General features: G+C 35.8%; 1 protein-coding gene across 3 annotated transcripts in view; it reads right to left on the reverse strand.

Moving 5' to 3' along the window:
- jade2 (jade family PHD finger 2) overlaps positions 1-22,504 on the reverse strand; it is a 50,959-nt gene that overhangs the window by 23,131 nt on the left and 5,324 nt on the right. For all 3 annotated transcript variants that reach the window (XM_058759235.1, XM_058759238.1, XM_058759236.1), the window contains exons 2-7: positions 14,243-14,306; positions 13,153-13,238; positions 11,108-11,265; positions 8,557-8,729; positions 6,096-6,307; positions 3,354-3,521 (exon numbers count right to left, since the gene is read on the reverse strand). In XM_058759235.1, coding sequence (XP_058615218.1) covers positions 3,354-3,521; positions 6,096-6,307; positions 8,557-8,729; positions 11,108-11,265; positions 13,153-13,238; positions 14,243-14,306 — 861 coding nt within the window. The remainder of the gene's footprint in view (positions 1-3,353; positions 3,522-6,095; positions 6,308-8,556; positions 8,730-11,107; positions 11,266-13,152; positions 13,239-14,242; positions 14,307-22,504) is intronic.

A 22,504-nucleotide genomic window follows, 5' to 3' on the forward strand; every position in this document is an offset into this window, starting at 1 on the left:
CCATGTGCTGTGCTACTGCACAAAATTGTTTAGCCCATATCTATCCTAGCAAATATCCTAGTATCTTCCTAGCAGTTTAAATACGAATAAACAATTATAAATTGTAAAATAATCTTCAGCAAGAACTGCCATTCACATTCAGTCAGAATGCAGAAGACTGTCAAAAATAAGACTTTTATAAGAACACAACTGAAGAACTTCTTAAGAATAATTCAAGAATTGCACCAAGGAACATTGTTATGAACGTCTTGGAATTTTCTTAAGATCTTCGTGAATCAGGCCGCTGACTAGTAGGCTCTAAATTCAATTCAATTCCCATTTCAGTTGGAAATATTTCAGTTATAGCAAATGTTTAAATAAATACATTATATACATACAACGTAAAAAAAAAAAAAAATATATATATATATATATATATATAAGGATATGTTGGAGTCACTGGTGTGTGTGTGTGTGTGTGCGTGCGCGCGCGCATGCATGCTTTTGTTTTTCATTTTACAGTTTTAAATAGCTTTCACATTTTCATCTTTTTAAATATTTAATAATACCAAGAATGGTCACACTTTACTTTTCCCTCAATAAACTCCTAATTTGCTGTTTATTAATAGTTAGTAAGGTAAATGTTAAGTTTAGGTATGGGGTGGATTAAATGATCTAAAATATGCTCATGCAGAATAAGACATTAATATATGCTTTATAAGTACTAAAAAAAACAGACAATATGCTAGTAATAAGCATGCCAATAAGCAATTAGTTAATAGTGAGAATTGTTACTTAAAATAAAGTGTTACCCTAAGATTAAATGTAAACTATTAACTAAATAAATGTAGTTGCATTGGTTTACATTGTATTATGTGATTTTACTGGTTTAATCTGAACATGTACTGCTATGGGCAGACAGGGAGCCACCCAGAACAAAAGCTACCTAGTAAACTAGGACACTTATTTTCAATGCAAAAGGACGAATGATCTAAAGCAGAATCTACAGCAGGGACAATGAGTGCCACTTTAACATCTTGAGCTGTATGTTAGTTTCAAGTTAAAAATAGACGAGTCTCACGAAGCCTGTCAAGGAGTTACCGTACAGTATTTCTCCTGTTTCTCTCAAAAGTGTTACAGATGAAATCAAAGGGAACGGGGCGGCGTAGAACTGAATTCAGCTCAGCAGCAGCTCGTGCTCGGTTCAGTTTATTCATCAGCCCTTTACGTGATTTCTGTGAGTCTTTTCACTCGCTTTTGTGGCTCTCTACATCCCTGTCATTCTGCCATTGTTACCGCCTCACTCTTCAGTTTCTCTAAACGTTATTGGAATACCCATTTTGACCAGGCTTTTCAAAATTCCCTCTTTGAATCCTCCTCTTCCTGTCAATTCTGCTTTTGTCCTCCTTTGACTGAAATATTCAGCAGCCTTCTGCACGTGAAATAGGCGCTCCTTTACAAAAACATTGTACCCTCCACCTGACCGAACAAGTTCAAATTTCCGGCTGAAAAGCTTTCCTTTCAATCACGCGACGAGACATAAAGAGAGCTGAGGAAATATTTCAATTAGAATTCATCCATTATTGCATGCTAATTACAAGTTTGCTCTGTCAAAGGCAAAGCGCCTTGCAGATGAATAAGTGTGAACGAGTTCTGTAGTGTTTAGGGCCTGATTTCCTTTGCGCTTTTACTGCTTTATTGCATCTTTTATCAGGCAAAATTAATTCCAAAGTTCATTTCAACTAAACTATGTCTGAACAAATAATCAAAATCAATATTGGAAATAGTAATCAATGAATTTCATTTAGATTATTTTGATACATGCACTGTGGCAAGTTACTGCAGAACATTCTGTTTTTCCTTATTATAATTTATAATTCAGAGATTTATAACGCTCTGATGCTTCCAAAATGTTATGTTCCTTTTAAAGCTGCAATGAATTACAACAATGCAATATTTTATTTCCCCCAAGTGTTTCAAACATTTGATTTCCATTGGTCGTACAAACAAACAGTCCCATCACAAACAATGCTGTTACAGCCTCAAACAAAACATCAGTGTCACTATTGATGCAGAAATGACACGCCGCACCTTTAAGACTTTAAAAACAAAATCTAATCTGGTTTAAACAAGCTGGATAACTGCAGAAGAAACCATCAAAACCACCACACTGCCTGTGGCTACGGCTCATAGTCAACCAGAAACTGTGTAAAACCTGAAGATTGTAGGTTTCTACAAAAAAAGGGAACATGCTTTACATCCAAACATAACTTCGAGTTACATAAAAAAAATGAGAGGCTGGAATCAAAGCCAGGAATTTACATTTATACACCGAGACATATTTTGACCAGCTTCATCATTTCAGACGTTTTGAGTTTTTGCACTGAATGAAACAACGAGTTCCTACCATATGATGTAAATTAAATAGTAGGGATGATTAAAAAGCTTGGAGTCCGAATATTTTTTTTTTCTTTTTTTGGGAAAGTATAGAAGTTAATACTTTTTATTTAGCAAGGATGCTTTAAATTGATCAAAAGTGATGATAAAAGACATGCATAATGTTACAAAAGATTTCTATTTAGATAAATGCTGTTCTTCTGAACTTTCTATTCATCAAAGAAACCTGAATTATACTCTGCTGTTTTCAACATAATAATAATAATAATAATAATAATAATAATAAATGTTTTTGAGCAGCAAATCAGAATATTAGATTGATTTCTGAAGGATCATGAGACTGGAGTAATGATGCTTGAAATCACAGGAATAAATTACATTTTAAAATGCATTCAAATAGAAAGCAGTTATTTTAAATACTAAAAAATATTTCAAAATTTGACTGTTTTTGCTGTACTTTGGATCAAATAAATGCAGACTTGGTGAGCAGAAGAGACTTCTTTCAAAAACATTAAAAATCTTACTGTTCAAAAACTTTTGACTGCTAATGTAATTAAAAAAGTTTTAGGAAAAATATTAGGAAAAGCAAATACAAACGAGTATGTAATCATGCTGTCCACAGTCTACAGCACAAACATGCACGTTGTCCTTTTAAATGTGCATCTCATCACACATTAAGAGCAGATGCATGTCTCAAATGCAAGCTATTAACAGCCGGTGTTTATATACATATGATAACAATGGATTAATTTAATGTGCACGCTGCCTTTTCATGCCAAACTTGTTTTCTTTTCTTTTTTTTTTTTTTTTTAAGTGCGCCAAAAAGTTTTCGTTTCTGTTCATACTTGAATTCAGGATTTTCAGCCATTGCCTCTTTAGTCAGAAACCGAACATTTTTCGAAAGCTGATATTTTGGTGCACTCTTAAAATTGAACACTACTTATAACTGCCATTCCCAGACTGACTTCATCCAATACCTCGGGGATCCATAAGGCACAGCTGACGTGGACCCACTTGGTTCCACTGCGCGTGGGTTTCAGAGCTCCTCCTCTCCTGGGACAAAGCAGACATTTGGGCTGCACTCCGAGGGCACAGGTTCGGCACAGCCAGTTACCCTGCGGCACCTTCAAGATCCCGTAACACGCCTGCAGGAGGAACAAAAACATGCTTTGTGTCAACACAACCAATCATCTTCACTAATCAGAACGGTTACATAATCAGAATGATCAGTTTCTGTTGATAATCTAATCGTCAGAGATGCAAACAGGTAAGGGGGAAAAGGGGGATCGGGGCATGTTTCACACCGAATTTCTTTTGAAGATATTTGATTTACATGCTCTTGTGTAGTTACTTTAACTTACATTTTTGATTAGTAATATGCATTGCTAAGAACTTCATTTGGACAACTTTAAAGGCGATTTTCTCAATATTATGATTTTTCTGCTCCCTCAGATTCCAGATTTTCAAATAGCTGTATCTCAGCTAAATAGTATCCTATACTAACAAACCATACATCAATGGAAAGCTTATTTATTCAGCTTTCGGATAATAATCAATAAATAAATTTCATACAATTAACCCTTATGACTAGTTTTGTGGTCCAGGGTCACATATTTGGTCAAAATCCCATGTTATAAAAGATGAAGTGTTATGCAGGCTACTTAAGTTAATATTGGCTGATTAGTCAACAATGCTGCCCTAAAATGCAAATTTTTTGCCCTCTCTCTCTTCACCATTCCCACATCTCAGACCTCAAATCCATAAAATATTACACTTTTTAGACATAGTTTTAGAAGTAAAGAGTAAAGAACATTTACTCTGGGATCTAACACTTTCTCATTGGATCTAAGCAAATCTTTACGCATAAGCAAAGGTTACCCATTTTGATCTCAAAAAAGTGAGTTGTCACTGAAAGGCGAGGAGTTTGCATCTATGAATCGTGGTTATAAATTTCAGTGAATGGAAATTACCTTATTTTATAGCTTATTTTATTATGTGGAGCAAGTGCATGTCATAACCTTAAGAGAAAACATCCAATAAAAAACTGAAAACGAGGGACCGGATTCACAAAAACGTTCTTAAAGAAGTGAAGACATTTCGTAGGATAAATTCTAAGAAGTTCGTTAGAATGTTTTTAAAGCTGCAGTCCATACGTTTTGCCTCTTTGTTGCCATCTCTGTTTGAAAAAAACAAAACCTGGCCTTATTTCAGCTACACTTATCGCCAAGGCCGATATATCGGCCGATATTTGGCATTTTTCAAAAATATGCATTCGAGGCAACGGCACGCCAAACTTTTATTTTGACAGCGCTGAGCACACAGCTCACATTCTCCCTCGTTCGCTGTCGTCGTTCACAGTTCTGTCTAATACGGATAAAAATGTGTCTAAAAATCAGACAGAACGGTCAAACAAAGGGATTAAAATATATACAAAGTATTATAACAATTGCTTTTATATTATTAGTAATAGAAAGGCAAACATTATAATACTTTCTCGTTTACCGTCAGCATTCAGCAAATATGCATTTATATCATTTAAACAAATCTTTGAATGACTAATGAACATTTAATTTCACAAACCTTGCAAACTTAGTCAAATCCAGCTGTGAGATCGTATAAAGTGTGCATTTGTATCCTGCATGATCGCATGTTCTCTGCGTGACGGTCGGTCCGTGTGAATTGAATGCGAACAGGAGGAGAGCTTCACTGGAGATGCACGATCGACAAACTTTAAACTCGTGATTTCAAATGATGCTGCTCTTTATGCATTTGCCCACTGTCATATTCATGTCATTTTCACTGTGTGCTGTATGTAAAATGAGTGTTACCCTGGCTTTATTTGAAAAAATATGATTCCTAACGCACACAAACATTCCAGAATACTGAGTGACCTGCTGGTTACAGTGTGTACTTCCTTTTTAATTGTATTTTTATTAAATGTTTATTTATTTGTGAAAAAAACTTTGTCATCTAAAGTATAAGTATGTTTATTTTACACATTTATTTTTTTAATCCATTTTCAAATGATCTCAAATTTCGTAAATATTAATTAAAATTAAAAAAATTATATCGGCTTTATATCGGCCACCAAGATATCGGCAGTCAAAAAAACAATATCGTTCAACCACTAATTACATGTTGGCCAATATTATGTTATAAGTAGCTGAAATAAGCACAAATGTCAGAGCATATCAAAAGGGCCCCAAAATCACCTCAGACCCCAGAGGGTTAAAGTACAGACACTTGAATAATGTACTTAAATATAGTAACAAAGTTACAAAAATACTTCCTTACTGTCCAGCACATCCCTTGTAGTAGTAATATATTACGTGTTATGTTGTAAAGCTGAATAATTAAAACACAAAAAATTCATTAAATATCTTAATTCCGGGGATTTTTGGAGGTTATCCCAACTTTAAGAGATTATTCACGATATTTTCAGGAATTCAAATTCTTCCTGAGTTTGTATTTAGAACAATCTCAAGAAAAAAAAATTAAAATCTAAAACATTTTTAAGAAATGTTTTTAGGACTACATATTATTCCTAACTTTACTCTTAAATGAGAAAATAAGAAGAAAATGGTAGTTATGAGGAATTGTATTCTTATGAATGTTTGGTGAATCCGGCCACTGGTGTTTCACTGCACACAATGGACACGACTGCGATCATTACAGCGCTCGGACCTCAATACAATCTGGATTGTTTTTGGATTAAATACCTGATGCACACAAACGTTGCATTTGTCGCAGAAAACCATCTCGTTGCCGTCCTCCCCCTCAGGTGAGCGGCACACATCACAAACCACGTCCTCGTCGTATTCGATGCCCAGACCCTCCTCGGTCTCGATGGCCTGCTGCATGTTCTGCTGACACCTGCTCTCCAGCTCCACCACAACCTGCTCCATGGTGAGCTCGTCCAGCTCTGGAAGTGCTGAGACACACAAACCAAACAGCCTCGTATTTATGGGTTTCTGCCACTATAGTAGGGCCCTATGATTTCCGCGATGTGGAAAACATGGAGGGAATCACGAAATCCAGTCATAAAAATGGCATTTACTGTGTAATGCAGAATGGCGTGGAATTTGTCAAATTTTGAATGAGTAAATCAAAAGTAGGTCAGGACGCTTAAATCAAATTGCAATATGGACTAGTGTCTTTGAATATTAAAATGCAAAAAGACTATTTTTAATATGAATCCTGCATGTTCTGCATGTCTCTGTGTCAATGAATGGCGCAGACGCACGGTTTCATTTACTAGATATACTGAAGCGCGTGACGCTCGTGATGTTTTCAGCATCTGCCGTCTCAATAAATACATGAACAACATCTCCAGAACTGCTCTGAGAGTCACTTCATGACCATTTGAGAAAAACTACCGTCATATCACATACACACACACAAACAAAACTCTTCACGGCAACTCGTCAAAATAAGAGTTGCGTTTAATTTTAAGAAATTGTGACAGAAATATTACTAATGTACAGTAGAATGTACGTCTTACTACTACTGCTAATTTAAATTTTATTAAAACATCTGTTTTTAATAAATAAAATTACACAAATTTTTACGTTTAAAAAAAAAAAATCAGCAGTAAAAGGTCTGCTGTGCAGCACGTTATTTGCCGAAAAAAATGAAGGGGTTTGTTTAAAGGGGTCATAACGCACACAGATTTACCCAATCTCATGTTAATCTTGAGTACCTATAGAGTAGTATTGCATCCTTCATCTCTCCAAAAAGTCTTTAGTTTTATCATATTTATAAAAGAAAGATACAGCTTTACGATTCTCTCCGAGAACAGCTGAGCTCCAGGAGGCACGCCGTGGGCGGAGCTAAAGAGTGACGAGCACTCGAGAACCGATCACCAACAAAACAGAGACATTTGATGCCGCTTCACTTACCATCTGCAGTTCTGAATCATGACCGGGATCTTTTATAGCCGGGACCGCTCCATCTTTCAGTATTAAACGAGGTGCAAATCCAGCGTCGAACTGGGCCTCGTTTATAAAACCTTCGTCAACAAACGCACTTGAGAAACTCCGTTGCTGCCCCGAAAAACAAACTGCATCCACTGTTTACGTAACGCTGGGTTCTTCGGGAAGCTTATCTTTCCCTCACAACCAAAAACACACTTCTTTAGAGACATTCTTCCCGAGCGAGTCCCGTGCAGTGTTGATGGGCGTGCTCGTGCTCTCGCTCCGGTCGATGCGTGCACGGACGCGTTCTTCCCAGGAGAAATGCCCATATAAGGAGTTCCACCCTCGTTTACGTCATGAAGAGCCACGATCGAAAAAAAACTCTCGGAAACTTGTACGAACCCGGAAGTAAGATTTGTGTCACAGAAATACTGTTATACGTCCAAATTGTTTTTTTAAACTTTGTCCATGCTTAGCATGAGAATCCAACTCTTTAACAGTGTAAACAACTCAATGCATGAAACAGCATTGTACCCCCCCTCTTTAATTTAATAACATTTTGTTTAATTTAATTTTCCTTCATTTGATTACCAGAAAAATAGTTTGGTGATTCTGATTATTAAAATTTAATTCAAACGGAATCCAGAAAAAATATGGAAAATACAGAAGAATTTGTTAAATAAATAAATACATACAACTGAATTTGAGAAGAAAAAAAGTACTTCATTAGGCTGTAAAAAATTGTTTTTTGTTAAACTATTAATACAAAAAAATTGGGGAAAAAATTAAACTGATTTTATAGGGCCCTACTTTAGCACAGTGAAGAAGAACGAGAGAAGAGCGATAAAATCGTGACATATCATAGTCCAGACTTGAACCTGTGAACTTCTGCTCAAACGTAAGAGAAATTACATTCACATCCGGGCTTGGCGCTTAATTATTAAAAAACGTCAGAATTGCGAGATGTAAACTCACAAATGCGAGAAAAGTAGTCAGAATTGTGAGAAAAACGTTGCAATTTTTATTCCATATGTTTAAAATTTAACTAAAAACAGAAAATACTAAAATAAAAAGTCATTTTAAATATTAATAAAAACTATAATAGTATCTCAATGATATAAAAATAACACTGATGGCTCAACAAAATTCACAAAATTGAAAAAGTTAAAATAAAATAAAAATCCAACCCTGCCTTCAAATCTATAATAATTGGCCTGTTTGCTATAACAAACTTAAATCATCAAAAGAAACATGATTCAGATCTTACCTAGTTGTCTGAATTCAGCATTAACCAGTTCAAGCCAGGTCACATCCAGATCATCAAGATTGTAACAACTCAATGGCTCGGTGAGACCATGTGACTCTCCGAAGCCAAACTCTGACTGGCCCCTGGTTTGGATCGGTGAAAAGAATGGGATTCGATTGACCTCCGGAAGCATCCTGGGGAAAAATTGCACACTTGAATGACCACAAAACTCATTTTTCATGCATCAAGTATTCAAAGGAATGTTTCAGCTTCAAGTAAAGCTCAATGGACAGGATTTGGCGCATAATGTTGATAGCCAGAGGAAATCATTGGGAAAAATCAGTCCCAGTGTCCACAGTGGCATGTAGTGACTTATGATCTGTGTCAATGCACGCTGAAATGAAAACACAGTCATGTTTTCTGATCAGATGATCAGTTCTTTCTCTCCATTCATGTAACCGCTTGAAGTTGAAACTCTTGTTATAGTGAAACGGATGACCCGGTATTACAGCACAAATGCGACGTGGCCCACTGTGGTTTCAATAAGCATTTCGGACTTTGTTGATACCTGCGTTTAGTGCTGTCCATTTGTGACGGATCTGAATACCAGGTGCAAATGATGCACTGCAATTTAATTTATGCTGTATGGAATGCAGTGCAAATTCCAACACAAAACCTCACTTACTGACAGACAGCTGCTACTAAAGCAAATACATGTGAGCAATTCACTAATAATTAGAAAAGAACATAAATACAGTCAGTTCCTAACTAAATCATAGAACGATATTAAATACTTAAAGCATTACAGCAGGTATAACTTTGGAACATGAGATTGGTATTGAGAATCAAATGTCAATAGTATTGATAGTGGCTTCTGGAATATTGGTATTGTGATGACACTAACCTCTAGTATGAGCTGATGAAGGAAAACAAAACCTAAAAAGCATGCATGAATGAATGAATGAATGCATGAATGAATATGCTAAGATATTAATTCTGAACACCAAGCTGGTTCATCAAGCACAACCCATGAATGACAGAGACAGCAGATGGATATAGATGTGAATGTGGCTCTTTACAGGTCTTTATTACTTTTGTAAAATTAGTTTAATAATATTAATACATCAATATGGGTCATGCACTGAGAAATTACATTTTCCTTAAACTTTTGACATATAAGAGACCACTGTAAAAACTATAGATGCACGATATTGGATTTTTGACATCCGAAATGTGGTATTTTTCAACTCATTTTTGCTGATTTGCCGATACGGATATATTTTCTTTTGTTTGCAAACAACACTCAGTCTCTCCTGTGCAGAGATTATAAACAAATAATTTTTAATTTTGGTCAGTTTCGAGCAAAAACGTATTTGTTAGAACTAAATATACAACAATCAAATTTGTTTTAAAATGAAAGTACATTGATTTTATAATATAGTTATTTTCAAAGTTTGTTTGTTTGTTTTTCTCAGACAGATGCAGTGGTAATTTAACATTTGCGGATGGCCTAAAGCAAAAGAGCTGTAAAAAACCTTTTAGAGCTCCTTGTATTTAAGTTTTCATAATCCATTTGAAAAAATATATTACATTAATTAATAAATCTGTATATATAAAATTTAATTCACAAGTGTCATGTTTGTGATTTTTAATCGTATAAGCTACAGCTTCTGTCGTTTGAAACAAAACAGACAAAATCAGTCATTGCTTCATTCAAAAATACAACTATTTAAATGTTGTGTATTTTACTTTGATTTTATTACAAGTAGGCCTACAGCATTCGTCTTATTGGCAAGATATAGAGGCATAATTTTTCCTATCAGGCCGATGCCAATGTTTACATTTCAAGGCTTTATTGCCGATTCCTATAACGTTTTGATAATATTGTGCATCCCTTATATAAACATACTGTATATTTCAGAACTCGAAAACAAGCTGCCAAAATGTCTTCAAATTCTTCTGTCACACAGATGAAAATATCATCTACTGTGCAACATACTCCCACATCATTTTTTTCATAAGCTTTTCTTGAGCGTCTGCTCTTGTACAGGTAAGAGTTGCTCACTTCACAGAGACATATGTGAGCCTGGACCACAAAACCAGTCATAAGGGTCAAGTTTTTGAAATTGAGATTTATACATCATCTGAAAGCTGAATAAATAAGTTTTCCATTGATGTATGGTTTGTTAGGATAGGACCATAAATATGGAGAAAATCACCTTTAAAGTTGTCCAAATGAAGTTCTTAGCAATGCATATTACTAATCAAAAATTAAGTTTTGCTATATTTACGGTAGGAAATTTACAAAATATCTTCAAGGAACATGATCTTCACTTAATATTCTAATGATTTTTGGCATTAAAGAAAAATGTATAATTTTGACCCATACAATGTATTGTTGGCTATTGCTACAAATATACCTGTGCTGCTTATGACTGCTTTTGTGCTCCAGGGTCACATATTATGGTGCAACACTGTATGCAAATTCATTCTGACATCTGAAAAAGGCATTGCATTTCTACTTATGAAAATCAATCTAGATCATGCCTGTGATTTACTGTGTGACTCTCACCTGACTACAGGCTCGGGAATGGTTTCCACATTGGCTGGCACCTGAACACCCTTCTCCCATTCCTGCCTCCAGGGGTCGGATAGGAAATAAAACTCCTCTGGGCTCAGTTGTGCTGAATCAGGCAACTTCATGGCTGTAATAAAATCGGTCCGAAACACCTGAAAGAACAGAACACTGGCAACATTCAACAAGAAAGAATCCCTTCTCGCTCTGGTGACATCTTCACTGGCGCCGAGGCAAGAACTAAATATTTTGTTGTGTTTTAGAAAGCAATTTTGGTAACACTTTACAATAAGGTGTCATTTGTTAACATTAGTTAATGTATTAACTAACATGAACGAACAACGGTCAACACATTTATTACAGTATTTATTAATCTATGTTAATGTTAGTTAATAAAAATACAGTCGTTCATTGTTAGTTCATGTTTATTCACAGTGCATTAACTAATGTTAACAAACACAACTTGTGATTTTAATAATGCATTAGTAAATGCTGAAATTAACATTAAGATTAATAAATGCTGTAGAAGTATTGTTCAATCTTAGTTCATGTTCACTAATGTAGTTAATTAATGAACCTTATTGTAAAGTGTTACCGCAATTTTTGTGCCAGAATGCAAAATATATGAAATAAAAAACACTTAAATATGCATGAACACATAATATGAAATATTAAGATGTCATCACAGAAGACAATCATTCAAACAACTGCTTTTAAAAGTTAAATTGTAAAACATTTTGAGTGGGTGACTTGCCAAGAAAAAAAAAAAAAAAAACGTAGGGTGTTACGTGAGTTTATGCAGTGGTTTGTGAAAAGTCAGTGCTGTAAGCACAGTACAAATGTGGTTTTAAACCAGACACATATTTAATATCTAAACATCTGCAGTGTTGGGGGTAACACATTTCAAGTAACACGACTTATGTAATCAGATTACTTTTTTTTTTTACTTTGTTTTCTGATTCAGTCAGATGCTTCGTTCCTGAATGAATCGGCTGTTCGAACGAATCAATTAAATGAATGATTCAGTGATAAAATCAGTGACTTGCCGCCACCTGCTGGCAGTTTTAATTTAATTTTTAAAGTATCTTTTCTGTCATTTAAATCATTTAATATTTCTATATTCAAAATTGTATATTTAAAACATTAACCTCAACATGAATTTATGAACTGCACTCACGCAACCTCTGAGCCTCAATAAATGTCTGAAAATACACCTACAAGCCACTCTTGTGTTCTTCTGTGCCACCTCTGTAGTACAAATGTATTTCTTAAATACTGATTTAATTTTATTGGTAACTTATTCTCATTCTGTTGTTTTAATTAAAAATGTTAAAAAAGCTTATAAATATATATTTTTTGGAATCTGACAAAAGATTAATAAAGCTAAATTAATAAAGTTAGAAAAATTGTAAAAATTATAGGGAATTTAGGTAAAAACTAAATTCCCTATAAAATCACTTTGAGTCAAAGACCACCTCGTAAATTAGGAGCACAAGCGCTACTAAAAGAAAAAGTAAGTGTAGAGCTCTGTATCGTCTGTTTTTATTGTTTCGCCAGTGAAAACAGTTTCAAACAAAGCCAGATCAGACCGTTTGTGCATCTCAGGGCAACACTGCAGTGTTACATTCCTGAATTAATTTTTTTTTGAATGAATCATTTGAGTCAGTGATTCAATGATCCATTCATAAAGACAGTCACTTGCTTCATTTCTAAATGAATCAGCCACTGAATGAATCTTTTGAATGAGTGAGACAAGGACTTGCCGTCACCTAGTGGTGCTTTTAGTGTGATATTTATTCATCCATGAAAGGCCTAAATCAGTCAAGGTACCAGTACAAAAACACACTCAGCAAAATATTGTTTAATTATCATTATCTAAAAAAAGTATATTGAGATATAATTTTTTCCTAAATATAGGAACCCTACCATCCGCCCAGTTGATTAATCCATTGATTATTTTTTATTTCTTACTAAAAATGCTGACATTGATGCAGTTAGTTCTGGCATATATTTGTGTTTATTGATGAAGCAGTATTTCTCACCTCAGACGGTTTCTTCTGTTCATGGCGTACCCATGTGCTGCTAGTCCCTGTGTTCTTTGAAGACCGTGACCAGGTGGTCACATGACCTGCAAGAGATTGAATACCAAATGAGAATTCTGCCATCATTTACTCGTCCTCATGTTCTTCCAAACCTCTGACTTTTTTTATGGGTTTGAAATGGAAGCAAATGACGTGAGCACAATATGGGGGTGAACAAAATACAAATACACTTAGATAATAGATAAACAACTAAAGGTATAATTTCCACTTATGGGCAGAGTTATTCAGGGCATTAAATGTATTTTGAAAGATGGTTTCATTCTCGTGTAATGCGTGTTATTTAGCACAATTGTAAGCCGTTGATTAATTGTTGCATTAACCCTTTAAATCCTACCGCATCATATTTGATAAGCACATCTCGAAGGCCTTTAAATGATCAAAACTTTGCTGATAAACCTGTTGCACACAATCTACTACATGCCATCTGTTGTCTGATTGATTAGTTTAATGCCTTTTAGCACAATCCACCTGGTTCATGTGTTTTTTGCTGTGAAGTTTCATAAAGTGAACGTAAGAATATCTCTGTTAGTAATTTTTGAACACTTCCTGAAGCAGCTTGGCTTTACTTGATTATCCAGACATGATGTTTTAGAAAATTCAGTGAGTTTCGAATTGGATCATCAGGATTTTGAGGAATGTTTATCTGTTCATCTCTCAATCATCATCATCATATTGCACTGCATTGCATGTTTTGATCATGAAACTAAGCATTAAATATCATCCGCCAAGACATATTGGCAGATACATACTGTACACAAAATGACATAAATATCAGCTGTCACTAAGTAGTCTGCTATCCTGTTATAGAGATCTCATTTCATCTTACATTTTGTCCAAATATCATAATCTGCACTAAATTGCATAGTTTTTCTCAATTGGGGTCTCTGAAAAATAGTAGTGTTTTTTTTTTTTTTTTTTTTTTGAGTATGAGCTGCATATTCTCACTATTTACTACTTTGTTATATTTGATCTTGATCTATAAAGATATTATGCAGTGGTGAGAAGCCGTGCGTCTGTGTTTATCACTCACTGTCGGTGGTGTCAGAGTCGTTGCTGCTGGTGGAGTATTTCCTCCTCTTCATCTCACTCTCCATCTGTCAGCAAAGAAGGGATGAACAATTATCAAACTCTGAAAAGATGGCAGAAACGCATGCTGAAAGCTCAGTGTGAAAGTGTGCTGGTAGAAATGTGTCTGTACAGGCAGGCCTGCTGTATTCAGTGTGTCACAGACAGGGGAGGAAACACTTCGCCGGCTGTTGGCAGATTTGTGTGACCATAAAAAGGGGCTTTTCCCTTTTATGCTGGTCTCTTCCTGTCGCCTCTCAGCCCAAACTACAGTTTACAAGAGACTGAAAACCCCATTCGCAGATGCTGCCTTCACTTCACATAGAAGTGCATCATCAACATCAGCTCACATAGGGACGCTTTGGAGAAATAATCTAACTACAATATTCCTGATATAAATTGGAATTCTGATTTTTAAAAAAGGTTTCCCAGCTTGGGTGATATTAAAGGGATAGTACACCCAAAAATGAGGAGGAGACAAATTGTTGAATAAAGTCGTTATTTTTTGTTTCCTTTGCGCACAAAAAATTATCTCGTAGCTTCGTAAAAATAACGGTTGAACCACTGATGTCACATGGATTATTTTAACAATGTCCTTGCTACGTTTCTGACCCTTGATCGTGGTAGTACTCTTGCTGTCTATGGGAGGGTCAGAGAGCTCTCGGATTTCATCAAAAATATCTTAATTTGTGTTAGTGTTGTCACGGTACCAAAATTTCAGTATTCGGTACCGATACCAGTCAAAATCCATGGTTCTCGGTACCAATTTCGGTACCACATGCTAATTAAAAAAAAAAAAACACTATTTTTAATAATAAAGTCAAGCAAAAAAAAAAAATTTTACAAAAATCAATGCCATTCTTTATACTTTATTTAAATTGTGTTTCAAGTTTTTCCGCAAGTAATAAAAGTATGAAAAACAGTAAACAAGTTTCACCCAAATTTAATTTGTCTTTTAATTAATTAAATTTAAACACATTGTATTGTTTTGGTAAATAAAGGGATTTACTATTAAAATTTAAATATGGAAGAAATATTGTGATTTCTTTAAAAAATAAATTAAAAAATGATATATATATATATATATATATATATATATATATATATATATATATATATATATATATATATATATAAAATTATATTTCTGGCACAATGTCTTTAAGATAAACTTTTATTTTGACGAGTTGCCGTGAATACCTTTACATTTCTGTGTGTAGCTATATGATATGACGCTGGTTTTACTCAATGAAACAGTAAAATGCTCGCGAGGGGACTCTCAGAGCAGTTCTGTAGATGTTGTTTATGTATTTATGTCCTCATTGAGACGGCAGATGATGAATCACCGCGAGCGTCAGGCGCGCTTCAGTGTGTGTAGTAAAAAAAAAAAAAAAGAAAAAAAAACACGCGTCTCTGCCATTCATTCACTCACACAGAGACTCGCAGAACATGCGGGATTCATATTTGAATCGACTTTTGCGGCTTAATATTTACAGATACTAGTCCACGTCGCGATTTGATTTAAGTGCAATGACCTACTTTTGATTAATTCATCCAAACTCCGTGACCATTCCGTGCTAAACTGTAAATTCCGTTTTTATAACTGGATTCCGAGATTCCGTCCGCGTTTTCTGCATCGCGGAAATCATCGGGCCGTATGCGTCAAGAACCGGGTTGACCGGGTACTCGGTACCACCGGTACTTTAAAAAACCTGGTACCGTGACGTTTTCACTTTTTTAGTACCGACTTGGTACCGAAGTACCGGGTCTTTTGACAACACTAATTTGTGTTTTGAAGATGAACGAAGGTCTTACGGGTTTGGAACGACATGAGGGTGAGTAATTAATGACAGAATTTTGACAGAGTTTTACTGTATTGGGGTCCGGAAACCAGTCAGTATCTGGTGTGACCACCATTTGCCTCAGGCAGTGCAACACATCTCCTTCGCATAGAGTTGATCAGGTTGTTGATATTTGAGAGAAATACGCCTTTTGTGTACATAGAAAAAGTCTTAGATCTTTGAGTTCAGCTCATGAAAAATGGGGGCAAAAACAAAAGTGTTGCGTTTATAATTTTGTTCAGTGTATGCTTAAGATGTGCTTTTTTTCCCTTTCTACAGGTTATCTTAAAGGTTTTTCCATTGTTTTAATTATAGTTTTAGTTTAACATTATAATAACATTATAATTTGAGGTTTAATATTATAGAAAAGCAATTCCGTTTAAATGTTTTCAGCTTGTTTATTTTCATTTTCAAACAATGGTATAAACATTATTCAATGTAAATTGTGTTAATCGTAATTAATCACAATTACAATTTCAAGTGAATAATCGACAAATATGATTTTTGTCATAATTGTGCAGCCCTAATATATACACACACATACACACACGCATGTTTGGGGGGATTTGGGTGTTCAGTGCGCGCTAGGGCTGCACTATTAATCGAATGCGATTGTCATGCACATCTCGTCAGTAAAGCCGGTTCTGTGATTAGTAGTCAATCTCCATCACCTGCTTTGAGAAGGAGCAGCATTTAATACACAGAGCCGTAGTTCTTGGACCAGCTACGCAAAAAAAAAAAAAAAAAACACGCAGACGATATAATCGTGCGATTATGAAATCGAAGAAATCGTTCGCGATAATGACAGCTGTTTGCATAGCTTCTCAGTGAACTACGACTCTGTGCAGTAAATGCTGCTCCTTCTGAAAGCACATGAAAATACCACATTTAATAACATGTTTTTCCTATTCCTATTCTATTCAAAATATCTCCCGATTGATTTTGCATTCCTGGCAGAAATAAGAACTATTAGTGTCACTTTAACGAAGTAGCCTATTATCATAAATCGTGGTCAAATATTGAAGCTATCTAATCTCAAGGTCAAATCAGAATATTTATTGTAAAATGTTTCTGTAACAGCTACCAAAAATAATCTATATATTTATAGCACTGTGATTTGTGATATATTTTCAAGGGAATTTTTTTCCCCCCGAAACATCCCGTTTCTGGTTCACAAGCCACCGTAGAGAAATAACGAGAAGAATAACAAAGTGCAGTAAACGGTAAAACTGCTTGCACTACAAACCAGTGTGTTCATAATTAAGATACGGTAATACATTAAAATAATATGGTAAGACTCACCATTTTGCAATACCAAGCAGCAAAACGAACGGTTTTGTACAGCTAAAAATAGCTGGAAGCAGATGACACCGGAAGCCAGACACATTAAATTTACAAATGGCCACGCCCGCTCTAACGGGAAAAATAAGGTGGATAAAGTAAATAAACAATGTCCCCGTCTTTTAATCTTGTAATGAGCTTATACTCGTTTGCTACATTAATAGGGCCCTATGATTTCCTCGACACAGAAAACACAGATGCAAGCATGGAATTTACTGTATAACATGGAATTTCACGGAATCCGTGTCAGCCGCACCACACAGGTACGCTGTTTTCGTTCAAATCAAAGCATAAATAAATGTAAAAAACATATCCGTGTGGTGCGGCTTACGCTGTTTGCGTCCAGCGGATACTCTCCAAAATGGCGAATTGTTGAATAAAGTCGCTATTTTTGTTTGTCTTTGCATACAAAAAGTATTAGCTTCATAACATTACGGTTGAACCACTGATGGCAGATGGACTATTTTGACGATGTCTTTCATACTTTACTGGGCCTTGACAGTGTTATTTACTTGGCAGTCAAAGGGACAATCACAAGCCTCCCGGTTTTCATCCAAAATATCTTAAATTGTGTTCCGAAGACGAACGAAGCTTTTGTGGGTTTGGAATCGACATGGGAGTAAGTGATTAATGACAAAAATTTAATTTTGGGGTGGAGTATCCCTTTAAGTGCACTGATGTCAGACTCATTTTGGATAATAAAGTTTAATGGGGGTCGACAAATGCGTATACGCGTTTTGAGGCAGATTTTCCTGATAAGGCCGAAATGAGCTTGAATTACTCTGCCATTTTTGATCGTACAGATAAGAGCAATACACCATTCGAATCTGTAAGGGGTCTACTTTTATTTGTATACACTCATAATAACAACTAAACTTTGTGCTTTTGAAAAATAAAGAAAACAAACAGGGTGCACCCTCTGTCTTCTATGTCTCCGCGAACTGCTTTTTGAAACACGTCACTAAAATTAACTGTAACTCAGCAAATACTTCACACAGAGACATGTGTATGTATATATCTATAGAAAGCTTGACATGTCTACTGTTAAATGAAGCAAGTCTTACCGAAAACAAATATTCTGTGATAAAGTAATCCGTATGAAACCAAGGACATGTCCAGTTTCTCCGTCTGGTCTCATTATCTCTAATTAGGTCACGCCCACGCGCTGCTCACGCTATTGTTATTACAAACCTCCACGCGCGCCACGCGGCATGTAAACACCCACACCACCGTAAACAAAGCAGCAACACGTTCATCTCGGATACTTTTGAGTTTTGGAAGAACACGCTGTGAGGAATAAGCCTTGTATTTACCCCCAGAAGACACGCTGAGAGGAAAAAGCTTTGTTTACCTCACAAACAGAGGCGAGCGCAGCTGGAGCCGGCGGCGGATGAGATCTTCTATACCGAGTAAGTAATGTTTCTTATTGGCATTCGATAATGTGTTGTTGTGACAAAGTTGAACGCATTTACTGGTGAACTTTTCCCAAACTATAACTCCAGAATAAAATGTGTGAAATCGAGTGCACGATATGAGGATAGTTATATGTTCTATAAACAATAGGTGCGTTTACATGTACACTTTTTTGTCATTCCGATTAAAATCATTCCGATTGAAAGATTCGATGAACTGTTTACATGAGACGTTATCTAATCCGATATGGTGTTTACATGTGCCTGTGCTTTCGATTTTAGGATATGCTAATAGCCTACAGTGACAACAAAAACACCAGAGGAAAAAACGCCCATATTTACGTTAATATTTTTAATATCTGTTTGCACTTGCTTAGAATAAACGGTTAATATTTGAATCCCTTCCGTTCATTCGAGCGCTCAGTCATATGACCAGAACGCGATCATAGAAATCATATGTCCCTCTGTAATGCAGCTGAGATTAATTGTACTCTGATACTACAAAGTTGTACTGTACTTAAATGGAACAAATACACGATTTCTTACCAAGAGTTGCTGAACAATGAATCAAAGAAGCATTATCACAATCGTGTTTCGTACAACATTCATGGCGTGAGCACGTAAATTCAAGCAGATCGGAAATTATGAATCTGTCATCTATACAAATACAAATGACAAAGGCAACTTTTGGTCAAGTTGTTTATTTTCATTGAGCTACTTTCACTATCATCACTGTGTTGTTTCTAAGCTGAAAAGCAGAAAAGTAATCGGTTTAAAGTGTTTACATGGCAGGATTTTAATTTTGTTCGGTTTATAGAAAGGTTTATCCCACCCCTCTCAAACCGATTACAATTTCATTCGGTTTGGGCATTTTTATTCCGATTGAGGTGTTTATATGGAGCATTTTCATTCGGATTGGACTTTTAAACCGATTACAATGCTCCATGTAAACGCACCTACTGATATAAAAGTAATGTCTAAGAAAGTTAAGACCAATCTTTACTGTGAAGTAGCCTACTCTGTTTGCAAATACCTGCTCAAACATGTTTATAATAAGCTTAACAATAATAATTTAGTTTCTCAGTTATAAAATGTTGTTTTTGTATTGTATGATAATACATGCAAAGCACGTGTGCATTTGTTATAAAATCACGTGGGCAACATTGGTGATTGCTAATGTAATAATATAGTTGCTCCTGATAAGCCTATCAACTAATTTATTTAATAATTTTAGTGTGGGGGGGTGCTTTATTTATTTTGAGAAACAACAATATGTAGGCCTATATATTATTAATAAATATAATGTACTGTTTTTGCTGTACTTTGGATCAAATAAATGCAGGCTTGGTGAGCTGAAGACACTTCTTATATAAAAAAAAAAAACATTACAAATCTTACCGTTTAAATAATTTGACTCATAGTGTATGTATTGTCACCATGTTTGCTTTGTCTTTGTCCGTTCATTGTGTTGCTCACGTCTGTTTTGTGTTTTCTCATGCAGTTTCTGCTGTCTCCAGTTTTCCTGGGTTCCAGTTTCCTGCCACCGTTTTGGATATTTTGGATATTGCACCCATGATGTCTTGACTCTTCTGTTGTTTATTTGTTTGTTTGTTATTAATAAACTGTTTAACTGCACTCGCAAGTGAATCTCAGGTTATTTTATGTGATAGTTATATGTATACACATTTCTTTTTTCCTCACATTCTTTCTTGTAACTCTTCTCTCAGTCACACACCTGGCTCAATGGCTCATTATGGAGCTCATTATGCGGGTCTTTGTCTTCTCAGGTGTGAGTCACGCCCTCTCGCATAGAGCCTTTCCACTCAAAAAGTGACTTAGAAAATTTAAATCAAAATATTGTTTTCTCTGAATGAGTGAGTTAGATTATTTTCAGATCATTTTGAAGCAAATATTCTAGGCTACAAGATCCAGTTCTCAAAAGTCTTGTGAACAAATGTTCTGTATGTGTTTTATGGCCTTATTTCAGTTACTTAATTTTAGTTTGTCTAAACACGCATAAACGTTGTTTTCTCAAAAACACAATCATGTACGTACATGCTGCTCACATATTATTGTAGCCCAGTTTGTGCTGAATACAGTGTTTTTAGACTTTAGCCATTACCGTCAGGGCATGTCAAAACTTCTCCGGGGCCCCAAAACACCCTCAGACCCCAGAGGGTTAAATTGTTAAATACCCTGCCTCCATTACTTATTTTTGTCACATCATTATAAGTGTTTGATCACCACATTTGAGTTATCATTGTTAAAAATGTGTTTATGTATATATGTTCTGTTTATGTATATACTGCATTCTATATACAGCACCAGTCAAAAGTTTGGACACATGAATGGGAAGTGTTTCCAAACTTTTGTTAGGTACTGTACTATAATATACACAAAGAATATCAGCCGATATATTTTTTTTACTCCCTAATATCGGTATCGGCCCCAAAAAACCCATATCAGTTGGGCTCTAATATATATCCCTGATTCCCCCCTCCCTTTTTAACAAAACAAAATTCAGGCCCTGTGTACTACTGAGTGAAAGCAGAGTGGGGCTGGCATGGGATGCATGGGTACAGCTCTGCGTCACGAGCTAACGGTGTGCGTGCAGAGCTGGATGCATCCGCAGAGAAAGTGCATGCGAACAGGAGAATTCTGGGCGAGAGAGACAGAAGAGACTGCAGTCCCCCAGGGAGAGAGAGACATCTTCAGCTGTTCTCTCCTGCACACTACAGCCAATGCTGCTATTTTAGGAACAAATGAACAGGAGAAAGAGACACTTGCAGACCAGAGGAGCACAGCCGTATCTGAACCAGACGTTACACCCGTTTACAATCTCCACTCATCCCATCAGATGTGCTCGAGTGAGGCAGATCGGGAGGTTGAGGCTGAATGATCATTCTTTCACTTTATTTATATCAATCTTTTCGCCATTTCATTTGAGAAAACTATAATCAAATAAACACAGAAACTAAATGTGATAAACTCTTCACGCCAACCTGCCAAAATCAGCAAAGAAAAAAATAAATTTTGGTTTAACTTAAAGAAACAGACATAAATATTTCACGTCGTTTTGTACAGTATGTGCTTCTTAAAATAAGTAGTAGTAATTATTAAAGGGGTCATATGATGCAATTTCATGTTTTCCTGTTTTTGGAGTGTTACAAGCTGTTTGTGCATATATAAGATCTGTAAAGTTGCAAAGATTAAAGTGTCAATCCCAAAGAGATATTCTTTATAAAAGTTAAGACTCGTCCATGCCCTCCTAAAACGGCTCATTCAAACACGCCCCCACATGTCTACGTCACGGTGTGGGAAGATTTGCAAAACACCGCCCAAACGTATACGCAATGAAAGAGGGCGTAACTTATTCTCGCTGTAGTATTGTTGTTGCCGCCGCCATGTCGTGGAGATGCTGTGTGTTTCGTTGTGAAAGCGAAAGTACTTTGTTTGGGCTTCCAAAAGAGGACACAACTAGAAATCAGTGGTTAAGTTATATTTACAACACTGTTCCAGAACAGTTCAACCCAAATACTCAGATGTGTGCAGCGCATTTTACGGAGGACTGTTTCCTGATCCTGGGAGAGAGTAGCCTACAATGTGAACACTAGTAGGCCCTTTCGCACCGCA

The sequence above is a fragment of the Onychostoma macrolepis genome, chromosome 21 (assembly GCF_012432095.1).
Source record: "Onychostoma macrolepis isolate SWU-2019 chromosome 21, ASM1243209v1, whole genome shotgun sequence".
NCBI lineage: Eukaryota > Metazoa > Chordata > Actinopteri > Cypriniformes > Cyprinidae > Onychostoma > Onychostoma macrolepis.